Consider the following 24288-nt stretch of genomic DNA (forward strand, 5'->3'; position numbering starts at 1 on the left):
CTCCCGCCGGCCTGGCCGCTCTCCCGCCGGCCTGGCCGCTCTCCATTGTTCTTGGTCCTAAATGGCTCACCTCTTATCCTTAAACTGTGACCTTAGTTACAGCCCTTTTGTGGGTCTAAAACAACCAGCCATTGCTGTTTTGGCTGCACTTTGAGCCCACCTTTTGGGTACTGACTGTAGTGGGTGGGTCAGAGGAACTGCCCCTAGGCTTGGCGAAAGTGACCATTGGCAGGTCCAGGTATTCTGCCATGGAGGTGGGTGGGGTGATGATTCCTATCGGTCTGCACCTCTCAGTTACGTTCCGGTCTGGGTGCACTTAGAGGGAGCAGGTGATGCCCTCGAAGCATTTAGAGAGAGGGGGTAGGCACCACTGGGGCTGGAGTTCATTATCTCCTCCTCCAACACATTTTGGTTTTTTTCAACATATTTGTTAATTTTGTCAGTGGTAGAAAACCAGGCCTCCTAGAATTCTCGTGTTTATCTTTGTCTCATTTGTCCTCATGCAGTAACTTTGTCCAGATCAAATTCATGTCCTTCTATGCCAGTGTGTGTTAAATTGAGGGAGAATTGGTTGTGCCAATTTTCAACCACCCATGCAATTAACAAATAGACGCCATCTGCATTCCACTATGGTACAAAACTGGAAACAAGATCAGGACAGAACCACAGCATTTCAACACAGGCTACACAGTACTAACGATGTCACCTAAAAAGGAGATGTAACGTTTGCATGAAAACCAGTCAGCTCAGCAAACCACCTAACAATCCAACCTGAGCTACACATCTTCATTAAAACATTATTGTAAAAACCCATTGAGTTCACTAATCATCAATTTTATGACCAGACTTTAATTTTGGAATTTTGTTTGTATTTTCAAATTTAAATTCCACTGTGAGGCTGCCCAAAACGTCAGTTGATCTCCAGATAAATAGCCCAGTGTCAATAACATTGTACCCCTGCCTCCCAAAAGGCAGCTGATTTCTGGGAAGACCAGAACTTATCAAGTTAAATATTGATTGGAAAGATTTGGTCTGTTCAAGTGTTGCCTGCAATGTTTACCCTTGGAGTCAATGCAGCCTCTATTTAACAACTCTGACCTTGAAGTTCAGGTCCAGAGTCTACACGAGGGAGGTGAACAAGCAGTGAGACAGAGAGGAAATTGAGACTAGCTACAACTCACCATTACAACTGAAAGCGCAGCAGTTCCAAGTTCAAGACATTGAGTTATGTTAGTGCATGAACTTTTTCTTTCATACAGTGTTGGAGGAGGAGTTTATTTTTGGAAACCTTACTGTCATTCAAATCAACTGCAACCAAGTTTTTAATTTTTTTTAACCAATCTTTGCTGGAGCAGAGATAGTAGGAACTGCAGATGCTGGAAAATCTGAGATAACAAGGTGTAGAGCTGGATGAACACAGCAGGCCAAGCAGCATCAGAGGATGTGTTCATCCAGCTCTACACCTTGTTAGTTCACTGGAGCAGTTGGGACACTAGGCTGAGCTAGAGACACTATTCCTACACAAGGAGTCAGAAACTGAGCTTTTTTTTCTGGAAAGTCATCACCAAATCATCCATTAAACCAGGGAAACAGGTAAATATTAACAAGTGCTGCCACCAGGAACTGTGCAATAACAAGATCCCCGTGTGTAGATGGAGTCTATTTCAACATGTTTGTTAATTGCATTGGTGGCTGAAAATTGGTACAACCAATTCTCCCTCAATTCAATACACTCCGGCATAGAAGGACATCAATTTGATTTGAACAAAGTTACTGTACGAGGACAAGTGAGACAAAGATAAACACAAGAATTCCAGGAGGCCTGGTTTTCAACCATTGATGCAATTAACAAACATGGTGAAATAAAGCACTTCTACATTTCACTATGGTACAAAACCAGAAACAACACTGCCCACCCTGACAGACTGAACCATATCAATTCAGCTACATGTGCTGACAATGTCACCCAGAAGGGAGACAAAATGTTAGCTGAATCAGAGATAGTAGGAACTGCAGATGCTGGAGAATCCAAGACAACAAGGTGCAGGGCTGGATAAACACAGCAGGCCAAGCGGCATCATAGGAGCAGAAAGGCTGACGTTTCGGGCCTAGACCCTTCAGGGCCTGCTGTGTTCATCCAGCTCTGCACCTTGTTGTGACAAAATGTTAGCTGACTGGTTTTCATCCACGGTGAACCAATCAACAACTCCAATAATGTCATTCAGGGAAGGGAATGGAATCTGCCATCCTTACCTGGTCTGGCCTACACATGACTCCAGACCCACAGCAATATGGTTGACTCTTAACTGCCCTCTGAAGTGGCCCTGAAAGTCACTCAGTTGTGATCAATTGCTATGAAATCTCAACAAAGAAATGAAACCAGACAGATCACCTAGCAACGACCTAGGCACCGGAAAAGACAACAGCGGAAACAGTGCTGTCAAACCTGCCAAGCGGTGCTAAAATAGGGAGGATGTCATTGCATTCAGTTCTGGTCTCCCTGCTGTGGGAAAGATGTTGTGAAACTTGAAATGGTTCAGCAGAGATTTACAAGGATGTTGCCAGGGTCGGAGGGTTTGAGCTATAGGGAGAGGCTGAATAGGCTGGGGCTATTTTCCCTGGAGTGTCAGAGGCTGAGGGGTGACGTTATAGAGGTTTATAAAATCATGAGAGGCATGGATAGGGTGAATAGGCAAGGTCTTTTTTTTTTCCCAGGGTAGAGGAGACCAAACTGGAGGGCATAGGTTTAAGGTGTGAGGGGAAAGATTTAAAAGGGACCTAAGGAGCAACTTTTTCACACGTAGGGTGGTGCATGTATAGAATGAGCTGCCAGAAAAGGTCATGGAGGCTGGTACATTTACAATATTTAAAAGACATCTGGATGGGTAAATGAAAGAAAGGGTTTAGAGGGATATGGGCTAAATGCTGGCAAATGGGACTAGATTAGTTTGGGATGCCTGGTAAGTATGGATGAGTTGGACCAACGTTTCTGTTTACATGCTGTGCAACTCTATGAGACACAAGGTGGCTAGTTCACTCACAAAGGAGTCTTTGGTTTGTCAGCTAAGAGTCACACATTACAACAAATTTTGCAGGAAAGATAAATTTGCTTTCTTCAGGCTTACAGTGAGTTTTGACTGCAGAGAAGAGAGAGACTGTTCCTGAGCTAGAGAAGGATTGAACACTTCTCTCTCTATGTATCTTGTTCCCAACTCCAAGCTGTCCAGTTACCTGATAACCAATCACATGGTTGTTGAAAGACAAAAGGCTTTTGTCATTGATAACTGGTCACTAGTCCATAGACCAGCCAACTCCTTGTTACCAACAAAAGCTGTATTGGTCCATTCCCTCAGCTCCAAATCATCTGCAACTTGGTTGTTTATACAATGCCTACTATAATGGGAGTGAGGTTACTGACTCTCAAAACGTACTTTTAAAAGACAAAACAAACTAAAAAGACATAGGCCTCACAAGGTTTAATACCTATCAACAAAGAATCAGATAAACACTTGAAAAGAAAGCACTGCAGCATTGTGAGGACAGAGCTGGGCTCCATCTCATGGTGGAAGAGTTTCGCCAAGGATGGTTTTATCAAAAGTTTTTTAAACATTTTATGAATCAACCCTGCACTGATATCATTTCCAGGAAGTGAACATGTGATGCCATGTGCTTCAGGAAATACAGTAGATGATCCTTCCCTCAGCTATTACCATCTCATTATTGATGAACAGTTATGCTGCAATGTACAACTCCATATTTCCCCACATTACATCACATCTGCCAAGATTTTGCCCTCTCACTTAATCTGTCTCTATCCCTTTGCAGACTCTGTGTCATCCTCACCACTTGCCTTCCCACCCATCTTGGTGTCATCCATGAACTTGGCTACAGTGCATTCACTTTCCTCATCCAAGTCATTAATTGTCATTTTAAATAATTGTGACCCCAGCACTGATCCCTGTGGCATTTCATTAGTTACAGGTTCCCATCCTGAAAATGCCCCCCTTTATCCGAACCCTCTGTTTTCTATCAGTTAGCCAATCCTCTATCCATGCTCATTTACTGCCCCCAACACCATGGGCTCTTATTAAGTTGCCTAATGTGTGGCACCTTATCAAACACCTTCTGAAAATCCAAATATATTACATCCCCTGCTCCCCCTTTATCTATCTGGCTTGTTACCTCCTCAAAGAATTCTAGTAAATGTCTCAGGCATGATTTCCCCTTCATGAGCCCATACTGACCCTGATTGATCAGGGTGTGTATTTCTCAATGCTCTGTTATTACAGCCTTTAGATTAGACTGTAACATTGTTCCAGTAATAGACGTTAAACTAACTGGCCTATAGTTACCTGTGTTTTATTAAATAAATGGTGTTACATCAGCAGTCTTTTTTCAGAATCTAAGGATTCCTGGAAGATTACCACTTCATTTAATATCCGAGGATGCAGTACATCAGGTCCTGGTGACTTAAGGCCCACTAGTTTTCTAAGCACTTCATTCTTTAGTGATAGCTATTGCATTTATTTTCTCTCCTCCTTTCGCTACTTGAATATTTATTGTTTGGATGCCATTAATGTTTTCTTTTTGTTTACTCATTCATGGAATGTGGGCATTGCTGACTGGCCAGCATTTATTGCTATCCCCAATGACCCTTGAACTGAATAGTATGTTAAGGTCATTTCTGAGGTCACTTCGGAATCACATTACTGTGAGTCTAGAGTCACATGTAGGCCAGACCAGGTAAGGATGGCAGTTTCCTTCCCTAAAGGACATTAGTGAACCAGATGGGTTTTTCTGACAATCAGCAATGATTTAACACATATCAGTAGATTCTTAATTCCAGATATTTTTTCATTGAATTCAAATTCCACCATCTGTCATGGTGGGATTCAAACCTGGGTCCCCAGAACATTATCTGAGTCTCTGTGATAATACCACTGGGCCATCACTTCCTTTTCTACTGTGAAAACTGATATAAAGCATTTATTCAACTCCTTTGCCATTTCCTGGTTCCCCCATTATTTTTTCTCCAGCTTCATTCTCTTAGGGACCTGTGTTCACTTTGGCTTCTCTTTTCCTTTTATCTATTAAATAGTGAATCTTGTTCAGTATAGAAACCTGATCCATGCTTTCTATCAACCTGGGTCTCAATATCAGGGAAATGGGGAACTTTGTGTGCTTTTAAAAATCTCTAACTTTTGTGATGACTCTGGGACTAGAGGGGCTCGATTTCCAGCATGCTGCCCCAGGCAGTCATAACAACCTGCTTTTCCTTGCTAGAATGCTCACTGACTTTTTTCTTCTTTTTATTTTGTAATCATTTTTGCTTCAGAGCTGTGAACTGTGAGCTGAGAGCTGAAGGTTGAGTTGTGAATAGCAGTTAGTATTTTTTAAATAAAAGAAAACAAACAAACTGAGATAACAAGGTGTAGAGCTGGATGAACACAGCAGGCCAAGCAGCATCAGAGGAGCAGGAAGGCTGACGTTTTGGGCCTAGACCCTTTTGTTACGAGCCCAGGGCTGAAAGTTAATTGCAGTTTGGTTCTTGTTTGAAAAGTGCTCTATAGACATTTCGACTCCAGGGAGGCACTGTGTTCAAATTGATGGCAATTATTGAATCTTAACTGGGGCCTCATAAGGAGACAGCCTAACGAAGAGAAACATAGAGTCATGGAGATGTACAGCAAGGAAACAGACCGTTCAGTCCAATTCATCCATGTTGACCAGATATCCTAAACTGATTTTATCCCATTTGCCAGCATTTGGCCCATATCCCTCTAAACCCTTCCTGTTCACTCACCCATCCAGATGCATTTTAAATGTTGTAATTGTACCAGCCTCTACCACTTCCTCTGGCAGCTCATTCCATACACGCACCACCCTCTGTGGGAAAAAGTTGCCCCTTAGGACAGCATTTGAACTGGTTTTTGATTTGTGTTTAGGTCAGAAGGATTTTGGCTACCAAAGCTACAGAATGGAGGTTTGATTGCTTTCTGATTGTTATCCCATTATTAATGCATGAAAATTCAAAGAACACACTCTCAGTTATGAGAATTAAATGAATATTCCTCAGAGCCTACTGGAAGCTATCTGGATTCATTGGTGTCTTCAGGAACCAGACAAAATACAATCCCATTGAGATTACGGATTGTGGAGACTGCTTCAGTGAAATGTCCAGTTACAGTTCATTTGTTTTCTTTTTCCTTTTGATTTATCCTTTGATTGTGCCTGTTTGTCTGTCTATCTTTCTGTGAGACTAGGGAGAGGTGTTAGAGACTTTAAATCAACTTTAATTGGCTTTAAATCAGGCATTATTTAGATTCATTTGTGGTTTAACTTTGCTCTACTAAAGTTACTGTATTATCAATAAATGGTTAAATCTTTTATTTAAGCTATAAACCTGACGTCTGCTTTTGATTGCTCACAAAGTCTGGTACTAGTTAGTCAAAAAGACTGGGTAGGAACCATTGGGGTCAATTTTCAGGGTCTTTGAATGTTTGGATTTTACCAGGATGAAAATACAAACATAGAGAGACAGCTTTGGCTCAGCTATCTGTTTCTGTGTCATAACAACCCACACTTTCAGACATTGCCTAACAGATCATCATTACTCAATGCTTAAATAACACATTCTGCTGCTCACTTTTCTGATTCTTTGTTAATAGTCTTTAGCTTTGTGTCCCTTTTGTTAATGACTGTTGGAAACTATTGAATCACTTGTATACTGCCTCCAGCGTTTGGTACACAGAGCTAAGCGATCCCACAACCAACAGATCAGAGATAAGCTCTGCAGTCCTGCCACATCCAGTTGTGAATGGTGGTGGACGATTAAACAGCTCACTGGAGCAGGAGGATCCACAAACATCCCAGATTTGCTGATCGATTCTAGTAGTGTGTTAACAGAGCTGTTCCTGAATGGAAGCAGACATTTATTTTTCTGTCAACCATGTGGATTACACTGAGTTAATGACCTCAGTGAGATTGGGATTGTCCTGTTGATGATTGACAGGTTTGTCCTATTTAAACCTTCCTGCTGTTGGATCTCTGGACATGTGACAATCCAACATCAGCAGAGATCGGGAGAAAATGACTGGAATTCCTGCCTTTTTTCCCCTCTACGCTTTACTCTTCTCCTCCGTGACACTTCTGTCTAACATCGAGGGCAAGGAGAGGTGAGCACATGTGTGTAACAACCCGGTATTTCAGAAATTTCCAAACCCTTGCATTGGCGGATTTTAAACTAGAGCGGAGAAAAGGAAAGACAAGCTTGCATTTATAGGGGAGATGATGGCCTAGTGGTATTATCACTGGACTGTTAATCCAGAAACCCAGGTAATGTTCTGGGGACTTAGGTTCAAATCCTGTCATGGCAGATGGTGGAATTTGAACTTAATAAATATCTGGAATTAAGAGTCTAATGATGACCATGAATCCATTGTCAATTGTCAGAAAAACGCATCTGGTTCACTAATGTCCTTTAGGGAAGGAAAGAGTGGTGTGGGAAAGAGGGTTTCCTTTTCATGGGGCACTGGCATCAGTTCTGGGACAGGAGGAATCCATACCGCTGGGAAGGACTCCACCTGAACAGGGCCGGGTCCAGTGTTCTGGCGAAAAGGGTAAATAGGGTGGTCAACAGGACTTTAAACTAGTGAGTACGGGGGAAGGGAGAAGTGAGTGGAGAGGGAGAATAACAATTAATGTAAGGCAAAGCAGCAGGTTAGCAGGTGACAAGGAAGCTTCAACTCCATTGAAAATTAGGAAAAAAGTTAAAGGGAAGGAGAACTCGAGCTGTTAGTAATGAAGGTAATAGGACCCAAAAAGAAGGTGCAAAAACTGGCATAAGGGCACTTTATCTGAATGCTCGGAGCACTCGAAACAAGGTGGATGAGTTGACGGCGCAAATCATGGCAAATGGGTATGATTTAGTGACCATTACAGAGACATGGTTACAGGATGGTCATGACTGGGAGTTAAATATCCAGGGGTATCAAACTGTTCAGAAGGACAGACAGGAAGGTAAGGGAGGTGGTGTTGCTCTGATTTTTAAGGATGATATCAGGGCGGTAGTGAGAGATGATATAGGTTCTGCTGAACAAAACATTGAATCCATTTGGGTGGAAATTAGGAATAGCACGGAGAAGAAGTCACTGATAGGGGTGGTCTATAAGCCACCAAATAATGACATCATGGTGGGGCGGGCAATAAACAGAAATAGCTAATGCATGTAAAAATGGTACAGCAATTATCATGGGGGATTTTAATCCACATATCGATTGGTCAAACCAGGTTGGTCATGGCAGCCTTGAGGAGGGGTTAATAGAATGCATCCGCGATAATTTCCTTGAACAATATGTAATGGAACCTACGAGGGAGCAAGCTATCCTAGATCTAGTCCTGTGTAATGAGACAGAAATACTTAATGATCTCACAGTTAGGGATCCTCTTGGAAGGAGCGATCACAGTATGGTCGAATTTAAAAGACAGATGGAGTGTGAGAAGGTTAAATCCAGTACCCATGTCCTGTGCTCAAACAAAGGAGACTATGAAGGAATGACGAAGGAGTTAGCTAAGGTAGAATGGGAGCAAAAACTTTATGGTGGGTCAATTGAGGAAAAGTGGAGGATTTTCAAAACAATTTTTCACAGTGCTCAGCAGAAGTATATTCCAGTGATAAGGAAGAACTGTAGAAAAAGAGAGAGCCAGCCATGGATGTCTAAGGAAATAAAGGAAAGTATCAGATTGAAAAAAAAACACATACAAAAACACAAAGATTAGTGGGAAACTAGTAGACTGGGAAATCTTTAAAGGCCAACAGAAAGCCACAAAAAAAGTTATAAAGAAAAGTAAGATAGATTATGAGAGTAAACTAGCTCAGAATATAAAAACAGGCAGCAAAAGTTTCTATAAATATGTAAATCGTAAAAGAGTGGCGAAGGTAAACATTGGTCCTTTAGAGGATGAGAAGGCCAATTTAATAACTGGGAATGAGGAAATAGCTGAGACATTAAACAGTTATTTCGTGTCGGTCTTCACAGTGGAAGACACAAATAACATGCCAAAAACTAATGGCAAGAAGGTTATAGCAGGTGAGGACCTAGAAACTATCATTATCACTAAGGAGGCAGTGCTGGGCAAGCTAATGGGGCTAAAGGTAGACAAGTCTCCTGGCCCAGATGAAATGCATCCCAGGGTAATAAAAGAGGTGATGGGGGAAATAGCAAATGCACTAGTAATTATTTACCAAAATTCACTGGACTCTGGGGTGGTTCCCGCAGATTGGAAAACAGCCAATGTGACACCGCTGTTTAGAAAAGGAAGTAGACAAAAAGCAGGTAACTATAGGCCAGTTTGCTTAACTTCGGTATTGGGGAAAATGCTTGAATCTATCATTAAGGAAGAAATAGCAAGACATCTGGATATAAATTGTCCCATTGGGAACACCCAGCATGGGTTCATGAAGGGTAGGTCATGTTTAACTAATTTGGTGGAATTCTTTGAGGACATTACTTGCATGGTGGACAATGGGGAACCTGTGGATGTGGTGTATCTGGATTTCCAGAAGGCATTTGTCAGTGGTTTCAGCGGCGGGAGTCCAGGAGGAAGCACGAGGGCACCCTGGGAAGGTAAGCTTTTCGATTATAAAAGTCTTACCTTGCGTGACTCCATTTTTGGAGTAAGTGAGGTAATATATTGGGCAGTTGCTTTACCCGAAACACTGCTTAGGTAGTGTCTCCCAACCATCCTCCTCCTCTAACCAAAACAAAAGACTCTGAGCGCCGATTTGGTAAGGTTACTAGTTTTTTTTTCAATAGTCTGTTTGGGAATTCAGAACAGTGGGAATGGATGTTAGGGCAGTTGTATGCTCCTCCTGTAGAATGTGGGAGGTAAGGGTCACCACGAGTGTCCCCACTGACTTCATCTGCGGGAAGTGCACCCAACTCCAGCTCCTCGGAAACCGTGTTAGGGAACTGGAGCTGGAGCTGGATGAACTTCGGATCATTCGGGAGGCTGAGGGGATAATTGAGAGGAGTTACAAGGAGGTAGTCACACCTCAGGTACAGGAAAAAAGTAGATGGGTTACAGTCAGGGGACGGAAAGGGAACAGGCAGACAGTGCAGGGATCCCCTGTGGCCGTTCCCCTCAATGACAAGTATACTGTTGAGGGGGACAATTTACCAGGGGTAAGCCACGGGGTACAGGTCTCTGGCACAGAGTCTGTTCCTGTTGCTCAGAAGGGAAGAGGGGAGAGGAGGAGAGCATTAGTCATTGGGGACTCCATAGTTAGGGGGACAGATAGGAGATTCTGTGGGAACGAGAGAGACTCGCGGTTGGTGTGTTGCCTCCCAGGTGCCAGGGTCCGTGGTGTCTCGGATTGTGTTTTCGGGATCCTTAAGGGGGAGGGAAAGCAGCCCCAAGTTGTGGTCCACATAGGCACCAACGACATAGGTAGGAAAAGGGATGGGGATGTAAGGCAGAAATTCAAGGAGCTAGGGTGGAAGCTTAGAGCTAGAACAAACAGAGTTGTTATCTCTGGTTTGTTACCCGTGCCACGTGCTAGCGAGGCGAGGAATAGGGAGAGAGAGCAGTTGAACACGTGGCTACAGGGATGGTGCAGGAGGGAGGGATTCAGATACCTGGATAATTGGGGCTCATTCTGGGGTAGGTGGGACCTCTACAAACGGGATGGTCTACACCTGAACCAGAGGGGTACCAATATCCTGGGGGGGAAATTTGCTAATGCTCTTCGGGAGGGTTTAAACTAATTCAGCAAGGGGATGGGAACCTGAATTGTAGCTCCAGTGTACAGGAGGTTGAGAGTAGTGAGGTCATAAATAAGGTTTCAAGGTCGCAGGAGTGTACCGGCAGGCAGGAAGGTGGTTTGAAGTGTGTCTACTTCAATGCCAGGAGCATCCGGAATAAGGTGGGTGAACTTGCAGCATGGGTTGGTACCTGGGACTTCGATGTTGTGGCCATTTCCGAGACATGGATAGAGCAGGGACAGGAATGGTTGTTGCAGGTTCCGGGGTTTAGATGTTTCGGTAAGATCAGCGAAGGTGGTAAAAGAGGGGGAGGTGTGGCATTGTTAGTCAAGGACAGTATTACGGTGGCAGAAAGGACGTTTGATGAGCACTCGTCTACTGAGGTAGTATGGGCTGAGGTTAGAAACAGGAAAGGAGAGGTCACCCTGTTGGGAGTTTTCTATCGGCCTCCGAAAAGTTCCAGAGATGTAGAGGAAAAGATTGCAAAGATGATTCTGGATAGGAGCGAAAGTAACAGGGTAGTTGTTATGGGGGACTTTAACTTTCCAAATATTGACTGGAAACGCTATAGTTCGAGTACTTCAGATGGGTCAGTTTTTGTCCAATGTATGCAGGAGGGTTTCCTGACACAGTATGTAGATAGGACAACAAGAGGCGAGGCCACATTGGATTTGGTACTGGGTAATGAACCAGGCCAGGTGTTAGATTTGGAGGTAGGTGAGCACTTTGGTGATAGCGACCACAATTCAGTTACATTTACTTTAGCGATGGAAAGGGATCGGTATATAACGCAGGGCAAGAGTTATAGCTGGGGGAAAGGCAATTATGAGGTGATTAGGCAAGATTTAGGATGCACAGGATGGAGAAGGAAACTGCAGGGGCTGGGCACAATTGAAATGTGGAGCTTGTTCAAGGAACAGCTACTGTGTGTCCTTGAAAAGTATGTACTTGTCAGGCAGGGAGGAAGTGGTCGAGCGAGGGAACCGTGGTTTACTAAAGAAGTTGAATCTCTTGTCAACAGGAAGAAGGAGGCTTATGTAGAGATGAGGCGTGAAGGCTCAGTGAGGGCACTTGAGAGTTACAAGTTAGCCAGGAAGGACCTAAAGAGAGAGCTAAGAAGAGCCAGGAGGGGACATGAGAAGTCTTTAGCAGGTAGGATCAAGGAAAACCCTAAAGCTTTCTATAGGTATGTCAGGAATAAAAGAATGACTAGAGTAAGATTAGGGCCGGTCAAGGACAGTAGTGGGAAGTTGTGCGTGGAATCCGAAGAGATAGGAGAGGCGCTAAATGAATATTTTTTGTCAGTATTCACATAGGAAAAAGACAATATTGTCAAGGAGAATACTGAGATACAGTCTATTAGACTAGACGGGATTGAGGTTCATAAGGAGGAGGTGTTAGCAATTCTGGAAGGTGTGAAAATAGATAAGTCCCCTGGGCCGGATGGGATTTATCCTCGGATTCTCTGGGAAGCTAGAGAGGAGATTGCAGAGCCTTTGGCTTTGATCTTTATGTCGTCATTGTCTTCAGGAATAGTGCCAGAAGACTGGAGACTAGCAAATGTCGTCCCCTTGTTCAAGAAGGGGAGTAGAGACAACCCTGGTAATTATAGACCAGTGAGCCTTACTTCGGTTGTGGGTAAAGTGTTGGAAAGGATTATAAGAGATAGGATTTATAATCATCTAGAAAGGAATAATTTGATTAGGGATAGTCAACACGGTTTTGTGAAGGGTAGGTCGTGCCTCACAAACCTTATTGAGTTCTTTGAGAAGGTGACCAAACAGGTGGATGAGAGTAAAGCGGTTGATGTGGTGTATATGGATTTCAGTAAAGCGTTTGATAAGGTTCCCCATGGTAGGCTATTGCAGAAAATACGGAGGCATGGGATTGAGGGTGATTTAGCGGTTTGGATCAGAAATTGGCTAGCTGTAAGAAGACAGAGGGTGGTGGTTGATGGGAAATGTTCATCCTGGAGTTCAGTTACTAGTGGTGTACCTCAAGGATCTGTTTTGGGGCCACTGCTGTTTGTCATTTTTATAAATGACCTGGATGAGGGCGTAGAAGGATGGGTTAGTAAATTTGCGGATGACACCAAAGTTGGTGGAGTTGTGGATAGTGCGGAAGGATGTTGCAGGTTACAGAGGGACATAGATAAGCTGCAGAGCTGGGCTGAGAGGTGACAAATGGAGTTTAATGCGGAAAAGTGTGAGGTGATTTTCTTTGGAAGGAGTAACAGGAATACAGATTACTGGGCTAATGGTAAGATTCTTGGTAGTGTGGATGAGCAGAAAGATCTTGGTGTCCATGTGCATAGATCACTGAAAGTTGCCACCCAGGTTGATCGGGTTGTTAAGAAGGCGTACGGTATGTTAGGTTTTATTGGTAGAGGGATTGAGTTTCGGAGCCATGAGGTCATGTTGCAGCTGTACAAAACTCTGCTGCGGCCGCACTTGGAGTATTGCGTACAGTTCTGGTCACCGCATTATAGGAAGGATGTGGAAGCATTGGAAAGGGTGCAGAGGAGATTTACCAGGATGTTGCCTGGTATGGAGGGAAGGTCTTATGAGGAAAGGCTGAGGGTCTTGAGGCTGTTTTCATTAGAGAGAAGAAGGTTAAGAGGTGACTTAATAGAGACATACAAGATGATCAGAGGATTAGATAGGGTGGACAGTGGGAGCCTTTTTCCTCGGATGGTGATGGCTAGCACGAGGGGACATAGCTTTAAATTGAAGGGTGATAGATATAGGACAGATGTCAGAGGTAGGTTCTTTACTCAGAGAGTAGTAAGGGCGTGGAATGCCCTGCCTGCAAAAATAGTAGACTCGCCCACTTTAAGGGCATTTAAATGGTCATTGGATAAACATATGGATGATAATGGAATAGTTTAGGTTAGATGGGCTTCAGATTGGTTTCACAGGTCGGCGCAACATCGAGGGCCGAAGGACCTATACTGCGCTGTAATGTTCTATGTTCTATGTTCTATGATCTGGGGTGCCACACCAAAGGCTGCTACATAAGATAAAGTTGCACGGTATTACAGGTAATGTATTGGTATGGATAGAGGATTGGTTGACCAGTCGAAAGCAAAGAGTAGGGGTAAATGGGTGTTTTTCTGGTTGGCGGTCAGTGGCTAGTGGTGTGCCTCAGGGATCAGTGTTGGGACTGCAATTGTTTACAATTTACATAGATGATTTGGAGTTGGGGACTAAGTGTGTTGTGTCAAAATTTGCAGATGACACTAAGGTGAGTGGTAGAGCAAAGTGTGCAGAAGACACTGAAAGTCTGCAGAGGGATATAGATAGTCTAAGTGAGTGGGCAAAGGTCTGGCAGATGGAGTACAATGTTGATAAGTGTGAGGTCATCCATTTTGGTAGGAATAACAGCAAAATGGACTATGTTTTGAATGGTAAAAAATTGCAGCTCGCTGCTGTGCAGAGGGACTTGGGTGTCCTTGTGCATGAATCGCTGAAGGTGGGATTGCAGGTGCAGCAGGTAATTAAAAAGGCAAATGGAATTTTGTCTGTCATTGCTCGAGGGATGGAGTTTAAAAACAGGGAGGCTATGCTGCAGCTGTATAGGGTCCTGGTGAGGCCACACCTGGAATACTGTGTGCAGTTTTGGTCTCCTTACTTGAGAAGGGATATACTAGCACTGGAGGGGGTGCAGAGGAGATTCACTCGGTTGATTCCAGAGTTGAGAGGGTTGGATTATGAGGAGAGACTGAGTAGACTGGGATTATACTCATTGGAATTCAGAAGAATGAGGGGAGATCTTCGAGAAACATATAAGATTGTGAAGGGAATAGATAAGGTGGAGGCAGGGAGGTTGTTTCCTCTAGCAGGTGAAACTAGGACTAGAGGGCATCGCCTCCAAAATAAAGGGAAGCAGATGTAGGACTGAGGTCAGGAGGAACTTCTTCACCCAAAGCGTTGTGAATCTGTGGAATTCCCTGCCCAGTGAAGCGGTTGAAGCTACCTCGCTGAATGTTTTTAAGGCAAGGCTAGATAAATGTTTGAACAGTAAAGGAATTAAGGGTTATGGTGAGTGGGCGGGTAAGTGGAGCTGAGTCTCAAAAAGATCAGCCATGATCTTATTAAATGGCGGGGCAGGCTCGAGGGGCCAGATGGCCTACTCCTGCTCCTAGTTCTTATGTTCTTATGTTCTTATGTTTACGTGTTCTATGTTCCTTACCTGGTCAGGCCTACATGTGACTCCAGACCCACAGTAATATGGTTGACTGATAACTGCCCTCTGGGCAATTAGGGACGGGCAATAAATGCTGCCTAGCCAGCGATGCCCTCATCCCATGAATGAATAAAAAAAATTTTATAGCACCTGTCACAGCGGCCTGAAGTACCACACAGTCAATGAAAATTTTCCAATGTAGTCTTTTTTGGAAACTTGGCAACCGATTTTTGCACAGGGTGTTCTCACAAACAATAAGCTGGAGCGACCAATAATCTGCTTTTTTTGTGATGTTTACTGAGGAACATAGGAAATAGGTCATTGGGCCCATTGAATATGCTGTCATTCAATAGATGGTGGCTGATCCTCGACGTCAACACCATTTTCCAAGCCTCATTACCTTTAATATCTTTATAACTCTATTGATTTCCGTCCTGAACATATTCAATGACTGAGCTCCCACTGCCCTCTGCAGCTCTGAATGATAAAATCCTAGCTCATCTCAGTCCTCAATAGCCTGCCCCTTAGTCTGAGAGAGTGTATCTTTGTTCCAGTCTAGATACCAAGGGAAACATCTTTCTGCATTCCTGCTGCCAATATAAGAATATTGAATATTGACTGAGTCATGGCGGAAAGTTCCCCTGGTGTTCCTCAACATATCCCTCATTGTGGACCCCTGAATAACTATCCACAGAGTAGACGGGGTCATGGTTTAAAGTATCTCCTGGAAATCAGAACCCTGACAGAGAAGCACTCCCACAGTGCTGCATTGGGAGAGTTGCATTCAGAGTGCTGCATTGGGTGTGATGCATTGGGACTGCTGCATTAGGAGTGCTGCATTGGAACTGCTGCATTGGGAGAGTTGCATTGGGGTGCTATATTGTGACTGCTGCATTGGGAGAGTTGCATTGGGTGTGATGCATTGGGACTGTTGCATTGGGAGAATTGCATTGGGTGTGCCGCATTGGAGTGCTGCATTGGGAGAGTTGCATTGGGAATGCTGCATTAGGACTGCTGTTTTGTGAGAGTTGCATTGGGAGTGTTACATTGGGAGAGTTGCATTGGGAGTGCTACTTTGGGAGTGCTGCATTGGGACTGCTGCATTGGGAGAGTTGCTTTGGGAGTGCCGCATTGGGAGTGCTGCATTGGGAGAGTTGCTTTGGGAGTGCCGCATTGGGAGTGCTGCATTGGCAGTGCTGCATTGGGAGAGTTGCATTGGGAGTGTTACATTGGGACTGCTGCATTGAGAGTGCTGCATTGGGAGAGTTGCATTGGGAGCGCTGCACTGGGAGAGTTGCATTGAGAGTGCTGCATTGGGAGAGTTGCATTGGGAATGCTGCATTGGGAGAGTTGCATTGGAAGTGCTACGTTGGGTCTGCTGCATTGGGAGAATTGCATTGGGACTGTTGGCTCACAGCGTGCTTAGTTCTTCAAGGTGAGAATGCTGCCTCTTGAGGTGGGGCTGAGAGATGGCAGGAGGACAATCAGGTTCAGTCTTTCAAAGATTCACAGAGTCCATGCGTTGGGAATGGACGGTGTATCTATCAGCGACCGATCTCTATCCTATGGCTCCCTGTTCCACTCCCCCACTCCCTCACTCACTCCTGATTGCAACCCTGTACAATTGATCCCAGAGATTCCTACAACCAATAGTGACATTTATAACAATGTACCTGAGCACAGTAAAATGGAAAATCATTATAGCACCTATGAACTGCTCTCCCATTAGAGACAAGCAACTGGTAGTGAATTTAACCTGAGGGACACCATGCCTTGGGCAAGAGAAGACGTTGGGTCCATGGTGGGTCCATCATGGTAACCTCAGTCCATGCAGGGATTGAACCCACAGTGTTGGCATTAATTTGCATCACAAACCACCAGACACATAATCCCCTCCCCTCTCTTATCTTCCTTCACTCCCAACACCCCCATTGTACCTTCCCCTGTAACCGGCAACGGTGCAACACCTGCCCATTTACCTCCTCCCTCCCCAGTATCCAAGGGCCCAAACATACCTTCCAGGTGAAGCAACACTTCACCTGCACTTCCCAGAATCTAGTCAACTGCATTCGCTGCTCACAATGTGGTCTCCTGTACATTGGGGAAACAAAGCGTAGACAGGGTGACCCTGAGTTTCCTGTTGCCTGCCACTTTAATGCACCACCCTGCTCCCTGGCTAACATCTCTCTCTCAGATTTGCTGCAGTGTTCCAGCGAAGCTCAGCGCAAACTGGAAGAACAACACCTCATTTTCCCCTCTGGGAAATCTGCAGCCCTCGGACTCAGTATCGAGTTCTGTAATTTTAAGGCTTGAGCCACCTTCTCCCATGTCCCCACACCCAAGGCCTTGTTATCACATGCTATTACACATAACCCATTATTAGCCACTAATTGTCCCATTAATAGCTATTCATTCTCCCAGCCCAACCATTACTCACTCTCTTGTTCTTCTCTCTCTTTGGGCTCTATCCCCAGCTATCCTTTACTCCTTACCTCCTCCCCTAAACCCTAGGCAGCACAGTTCTGAGGAAAGGTCACCGGACCTGAAACGTTAACTCTGTTTTCTCCTTCACAGATGCTGCCAGACCTGCTGAGCTTCTCCAGCAACTTTGTTTTTGATCCTAGGCAGCATTTATTGTCCATCCCTAATTGCCCAGAGGGCAGTTAAGAGTCAACTACATTGCTGCAGGTCTGGAGTCACATGTAGGCCAGACCAGGTAAGGATGGCAGTTTCCTTCCCTAAAGGACATTAGGGAAGCTGATGGGTTTTTCCTGACAATCAATAATGGATTCATGATCATCATTAGATTCTTAATTCCGGATATTTATTGAATTTAAATTCCACCATCTGCTGTGGTGGGATTCGAACCCATGTCCCCAGAACATTACCTGGGTCTCTGGATTAACAGTCCAACAATAATACCACTAGGCCATTGCCCCCCCCTCAGCTTCTGCATATAAACAGACAGTTTCCCAGCCACCATTAGTTCTGATGAAGGATCGCCGGACCCAAAACATTAACTCTGATTTCTCTTCACAGATGTTGCAAGACCTGCTAAGCATTTCCAGCAACTTCTGTTTTTGTTTCTGATTTCCAGCATCCAAAGTTCTTTCAGTTTTCACAAGCCAGCCGTTCAGAGGTCAGTAGAGGTAATGTGCTCGAGAGGTTTAATTCTGTTGGCACCAATTCCAAGCAACAAGATACCACCAAACCTAGGCCAGATTCAGCCATGCTGCATTTTAACCATGAACAAAAACAGAATACAGCTGCTCCCAAAATCTCCAATTTTTCTAACTGGTATTATCGCTGGACTGTTAATCCAGAGACCCAGATAATGTTCTGGGGACCTGGGTTCAAATCCCACCACAGCAGATGGTGGAATTTAAATTCATTAAATATCTGGAATTAAGAGTCTAATGATGACCCTGATTCCATTGCTGATTGTCAAAAAAAACCCATCAGGTTCACTAATGTCCTTTAGGGAAGGAAACTGCCATCCTTACCTGGTCTGGCCTACATGTGACTCCAGAGCCATGGCAATGTGTTGACTCTCAGCTGGCCTCTGGGCAATTTTAGGGACGGGCAATAAATGCTGCCTGGCCAGCGATGCCCTCGTCCCGTGAATGAATAAAGAAAAAAAAGATACCGTCACCAATTTAAAAACCCATTGCATTTCTCCTCCTTTTACATACTTTTACCAACAGTTTTTAAATTCATTCATGGGACATACATGTTGTTCCCTGGTCAGCATTTATTGCCTGTCCCTAGTTGCCCCTTGAGAAGGTGGGGGTGAGCTGCCTTCTTGAACTGCTGCAGTCCATGTGCTGTGGGTTGACCCACAATGCCCTTAGGGAGGGAATTCCAGGATTTTGTCCCAGTGACAGTGAAGGAACAGTGATATATTTCCAAGTCAGGATGGTGAGGGGCTTGGAGGGGAACTTGCAGGGGGTGGTGTTCCCATGTATCTGCTGCCCTTGTCCTTCTAGATGGAAGTGGTCGTGGGTTTGGAAGGTGCTGTCTGAGGATCTTTGGTGAATTTCTGCAGTGCATCTTGTAGATAGTACACACTGCTGCCACTGAGCGTCGGGGGTGGAGGGAGTGGATGTTTGTGGATGTGGTGCCAATCAAGTGGACTTTTTTTTAATTCATTAATGGGACGAGGGCGTCGCTGGCTGAGCAGCATTTATTGCCCATCCCTAATTGCCCAGAGGGCAGTTCAGAGTCAACCACATTGTTGTGGGTCTGGAGTCACATGTAGGTCAGACCAGGTAAGGATGGCAGTTTCCTTCCCTAAAGGACATTAGTGAACCAGATGGGTTTTTCCGACAATGGACAATGGACAATGGACAATGGACAATGGATTTACAGTCATCATTATACTCTTAATTCCACATATTCTATTGAATTCAAATTCCACCATCTGCCATGGTGGGATCTGAACCAGGTCCAATCTGGGTCTCTGGATTAACAGTCCCACGATAATACCGCTAGGCCATTGCCTCCTAGGCTGCTTTGTCCTGGATGGTGTCAAGCTTCTTGAGAGTTGTTGGGGCTGCACCCATCCAGGCAAGTGGGGAGTATTCCATCACACTCCTGACTTGTGCCTTGTAGATGGTGGACAGGCTTTGGGGAGTCAGGAGGTGGGTTACTCACTGCAGTATTCCCAGCTTCTGGCCTGTTCTTGTAGCCCCTGTGTTTATGCGGTGAGTCCAGTTGAGTTTCTGGTCAATGGTAACCCCCAGGATGTTGATAGTGGGGGATTCAGTGATGGTAACACCATTGAATGTCAAGGGATGGGGGTTAGATTGTCTCTTATTGGAGATGGTCATAGCCTGGCATTTGTGTGGTGTGAATGTCACTTGCTATTTGTCAGCCCAAGCCTGGATATTGCCCAGATCTTGTTGCATGTGAACACAGACTGCTTCAGTATCTGAGGAGTTGCGAATGGTGCTGAACATTGTGCAATCATCGGTGAACATCCCCAATTCTGTCCTCATCTTGGAGGGAAGGTCATTGATGAAGCAGCTGAAGATGGTTGGGCCGAGGACACTACCCTGAGGAACTCCTACAGAGATATCCTGAAGCTGAGATGATTGACCTCCAACAACCACAACCATCTTCTTATGTGCCAGGTATGACTCCAACCACTGGGGAGTTTGCCCCCGATACCCATTGATTCCAGTTTTGCTATGGCTCCTTGATGCCACACTCGGTCGAATGCAGCCTTGATGTCAAGGGCTGTCACTCTCGTCTCACCTCTGGAATTCAGCTCTTTTGTCCATGTTTGAACCAAGGCTGGAATGAGGTCAGGAGCTGAGTGGCCCTGGCGGAACCCAAACTGGACATCACTGAGCAGGTTATTGCTGAGCAGGTGCTGTTTGATAGCTCTGTTACTGACACCTTCCATCACTTTACTGATGATCGAGAGGAGACTGATGGGGCGGTAATTGGCCGGGTTGGATTTGTCCTGCTTTTTATGTACAGGACATACCTGGGCAATTTTCCACATTGTCGGGTAGATACCAGTGTTGTAACTGTACTGGAACAGCTTGGCTAGGGGAGCGGCAAGTTCTGGAGCACAAGTCTTCAGTACTATTGCCGGAATGTCATCAGGGCCCATAGCCTTTGCAGTATGCAGTGTCTCCACCGTTTCTTGATATCACGTGGAGTGAAGGGAATTTGCTGAAGACTGGTATCTGTAATGCTGGGGACCACTGGAGGAGGTGCTGTAATCTGCTTCCTTTAAATACGCCAATTCCTTCCTTCACAATTACACCCTTTAAATAGAAAATACTCTCTACATAACCCCCTTAAATTCCATCACTACTTTAAATACTTCCTGTCCTTCCCCAGTTAAATATCCTCCATACTCTCTCACATTGACATCAACACTTATACATAGACACATAGAGTTTTACGGTACTGAAAGAGGCCATTCAACCCAGCTCCTGAAAGATCTATCCAGCTAATACCACTCTCCAGCCCTATTTCCATAGCCTCCCAAATTCATCACTTTCGTACATATTATATATTATATATATCTATCCAGTTCCCTTTTGAGATCTCCTATGGAATCCACCTCCACCCCTCTCACAAGCAGCACATTCCAAACCCCAGCACTCTCTGAGTAAAGAAGTTTCTCCTCATCTCACTCCTCGCTCTTTCACTGACAATCCTGACATTGTGACCCTTAGTTACTGACAGACCAACTCGTGGCAACAGAATATCCTTCTTTACCCTGACAAAATTGTTCATCATTTTGAACACCTCAGTAAGGCCACCTCTTATTCTTCTCTGCTCCAAGGAGAATAAACTCAATCTCTCGAATCTTTCCTGATATCTAATCTACCTCATTCCTGATATCATTCTAGTACATCTCCTTTGCACTCTCTTTCGGGCTGTAACACCCTTCCTTAAATAAGGTGCCTAGAACTGAACACATTACTTCAAATACATATTCCCTTTAAGTGACCCCTCCACTGTTTCCTCCTTTAAATTGGCCAATTCATCATCTTTAATGATATTCGTACCCCCACTGTTTAGGATTGGTTTTGTTAGGATTGATTTTATTGTCAAGTGTACTGAAATACAGTGAAAAGCTTTGTTTACGAGTGGTACAGGCAGATCACAGCAAGCAAATGATGTACAGATCAAAAAGACAGAGACATACAGGTTACGTTGCAGGTTACATTATTTGAGGCTGGCATCCATTCATCACTCTGATATCAGCCAGGAAGAAGATGTTCCTGAACCTGCTGGTGCGTGTGTTCAGGTTTCTGTACCTTCTGCCTGATGGAAGAGGCTGTAGGAGATCATTACCGGGGTGTGATGGGTCTTTGATGATGTTGGCCGCCTTTCTGCTGCAGTGAGCCGTATAAACAGAGTCCATGGATGGAAGGTTGGCTTCTGTGATGGTCTAGGCTGTGCACACCACCTTCTGTAGTTTTTTACGGTCCTGGGCAGAGCAGTTTCCATTCCAGGCCGTTATACACCCAGACAGTATGTTTTCAATGGTGCATCTGTAGAAGGTGGTGAGGGACCTTATGGACATGGCAAATTTCCTGAGTTGTCTGAGAAAGAAGAGGCGTTGTTGCATAAACATCTGTGACCTTTAATAAATGTTCCACAGGCTCCTTATAAATCCCACAGCTGCCCTCATCTTCCATTCCCTGTCTGTAATCACATGGTGCTGCTCTTTCCTAGAGGACATGATGCTCCCAATTTTTCTGCTCTTTCAAGTTATTCCTGATTATTTCTGCATGTTCTTTACTAACTTACAGCTCTGCTAGTGTGTCTGTGATCTGCCCCTTCACCTTGTTTCTTCTTTTATTGAAAATACACCCCCAGTGGAGGTTTCTGGAGTCTGAGATGACCCAGTGAGGGAGAAGCCAACAGATTCTTGATGGCCATTAATTTTTGTTCAATTCTCAGGGTTGCGCTGGACAATGACCCACCTCGGAGCAGAGCTGAGAGAGCCGTGAATACTCCTGCTAAGATTGCCTGTGAACTCTCACCCTGGGGTCAATGGTCATCCTGTCAGCCATGCCAAGGCCTTAGGGTAAGAGAGGGCCATTTTCTTTACAGCCAGACTGCAGCAGATGCTAAAGCCCACTTCAATCTTGACCTATAATCACATTTGTGCACAAATTCATTCCCAGGATGTGGGTTTTGCTGTCTAGTGTGGAATTTATTGCCCATCCCTAGTTGCCCCTTGAGAAGGTGGGGGTGAGCTGCCTTCTTGAACCACTGCAGTCCATGTGCTGTGGGTTGACCCACAATGTCCCTTAGGGAGGGAATTCCAGGATTTTGACCCAGTGACAGTAAAGGAATGGTGATATATTTCCAAGGCAGGACAGTGAGAGGCTTGGAGGAGAACTTGGAGAGGGTGGTGTTTCCATGTGTCTCCTTACAGATGGAAGTGGTTTGTAATGTACTGTGAGATAACAATCAAGCATTTACACAACACAACTCACTTCCGTGCCTTGATGCAGGTGTTTGTAACAGCAACTTGCATTTATATAGCACTTTTAATGTGGAGAAGATTCCTGGTGTACTTTCAGACAATCTGAATGTTCTCTGTTTCCTGTACAGTATCGGTCCAGGCATATTGTCCGGTTTGGGCAGTTTGGGGGCAGGACTTGTACAGACATATTATCTACAGAGGAGTCCTGCCCACTCTCCGGAAACTGTGAAGAGCCACCAGTCAACTGTGGGAACAACTTCCAATGTGAAAACGGTAACTGGCCTAATTCTCCATCCCTGTGTTAGGGTGTGTGGGACAGAGAGACAGAGACAGAAAGAGCATGTGTCTGTGTGTGTGTGCGTGTGTGTATGTGTGCGTGTGTGTGTGTGTGTGTGTGTGACTGTGAGTGTGAGTGTGTGTGTGTGTGTGTGTGAGACTGTGTGTCTGCGTGTGTGTGAGTGTGTGCGTGTGTGTGTGTGTGCGTGTGTGTGAGTTGAGTGTGTGTGTGTGTTTATAGTTTTACGTGTGTGTGTGCGAGTGAGAGTTTGTGCATCTGTTTGAGAATGTGAGAGAGTGTGCACTTGTGTGTGGGTGAAACAGAGAGTGTGCATATATATGTGTGTGTGTGTGTGTTGTGTGTGTGTGTCTGTGTGTGTGTGTGAGTGTGTGTGTTGTGTGTGTGTATGTGAATGAGTGTGTCTGTGTGTGTCGGGGGGGGATGGGGGGGTGGAGTTTGCATGTGTATGGGGTGAGGGAGGGGAGGTGTATCAGTCTAATTGTGTTTTACCCACCCTTCCTGCCTTTACCCACCCTTCCTGCCTGACCTGCTGAGTTTCTCCACCATTCTCTGGGTTTGTTTCAGGTTTCCAGCATCTGTAGGATTTTGCTTTTACCCTTGATTCCCTTCCTGAATAAAAATCTGTCTATTTCAGCCTTGAATATACTCAATGACCCAGCCTCGAAGGCCCTCTGTGGTAAAGAATTCTGCAGATCCACTCCCCTCTCATAGAAGAAATCCCTCCTCATATCTTTCTTAAATGGGTGACCCCTTACTCTGAGATAACAACCTTTGGTCTTTGACTCTCCCAGCAGGGGAAACAACCCTTCCACATCTACCTTGTCACCTCCGCTCAGAATGTTGTATGTTTCAATAAGATCACTTCTCATTCTTCTAAACTGCAATGAGTACAGGCCCAACCTGCTCATCCTCTCCTCATAGGACAGTCCCTCCATTCCCAGGATCAGTCTAGTAAAGGTAACAGCATCTTAATAGTGATTCCCAATCATAGCCATTAAGCGAACTAGCCTGTAGTTACCCATTTTTATCTCCTTGCCTCTCCAAGGGCATTGCATTCACAGTTTTCCAGTCCTCTGGGT

At 44.8% G+C, this 24288-nt stretch overlaps 1 protein-coding gene across 1 annotated transcript in view; it reads left to right on the forward strand.

The window, feature by feature from the left end:
- The first annotated feature begins 7055 nt into the window (after positions 1-7055).
- Positions 7056-24288, forward strand: part of LOC125482192 (complement component C8 alpha chain-like) — a 78758-nt gene continuing 61525 nt past the window's right edge. Inside the window, exons 1-3 of the mRNA XM_048594205.1 lie at positions 7056-7175; positions 22380-22506; positions 23040-23184. Of these exons, the coding sequence (XP_048450162.1) occupies positions 7090-7175; positions 22380-22506; positions 23040-23184 (358 nt within the window). The 5' untranslated portion in view covers positions 7056-7089. The remainder of the gene's footprint in view (positions 7176-22379; positions 22507-23039; positions 23185-24288) is intronic.

This window comes from Rhincodon typus, chromosome 3 (assembly GCF_021869965.1).
Source record: "Rhincodon typus isolate 14 chromosome 3, sRhiTyp1.1, whole genome shotgun sequence".
Lineage (NCBI taxonomy): Eukaryota > Metazoa > Chordata > Chondrichthyes > Orectolobiformes > Rhincodontidae > Rhincodon > Rhincodon typus.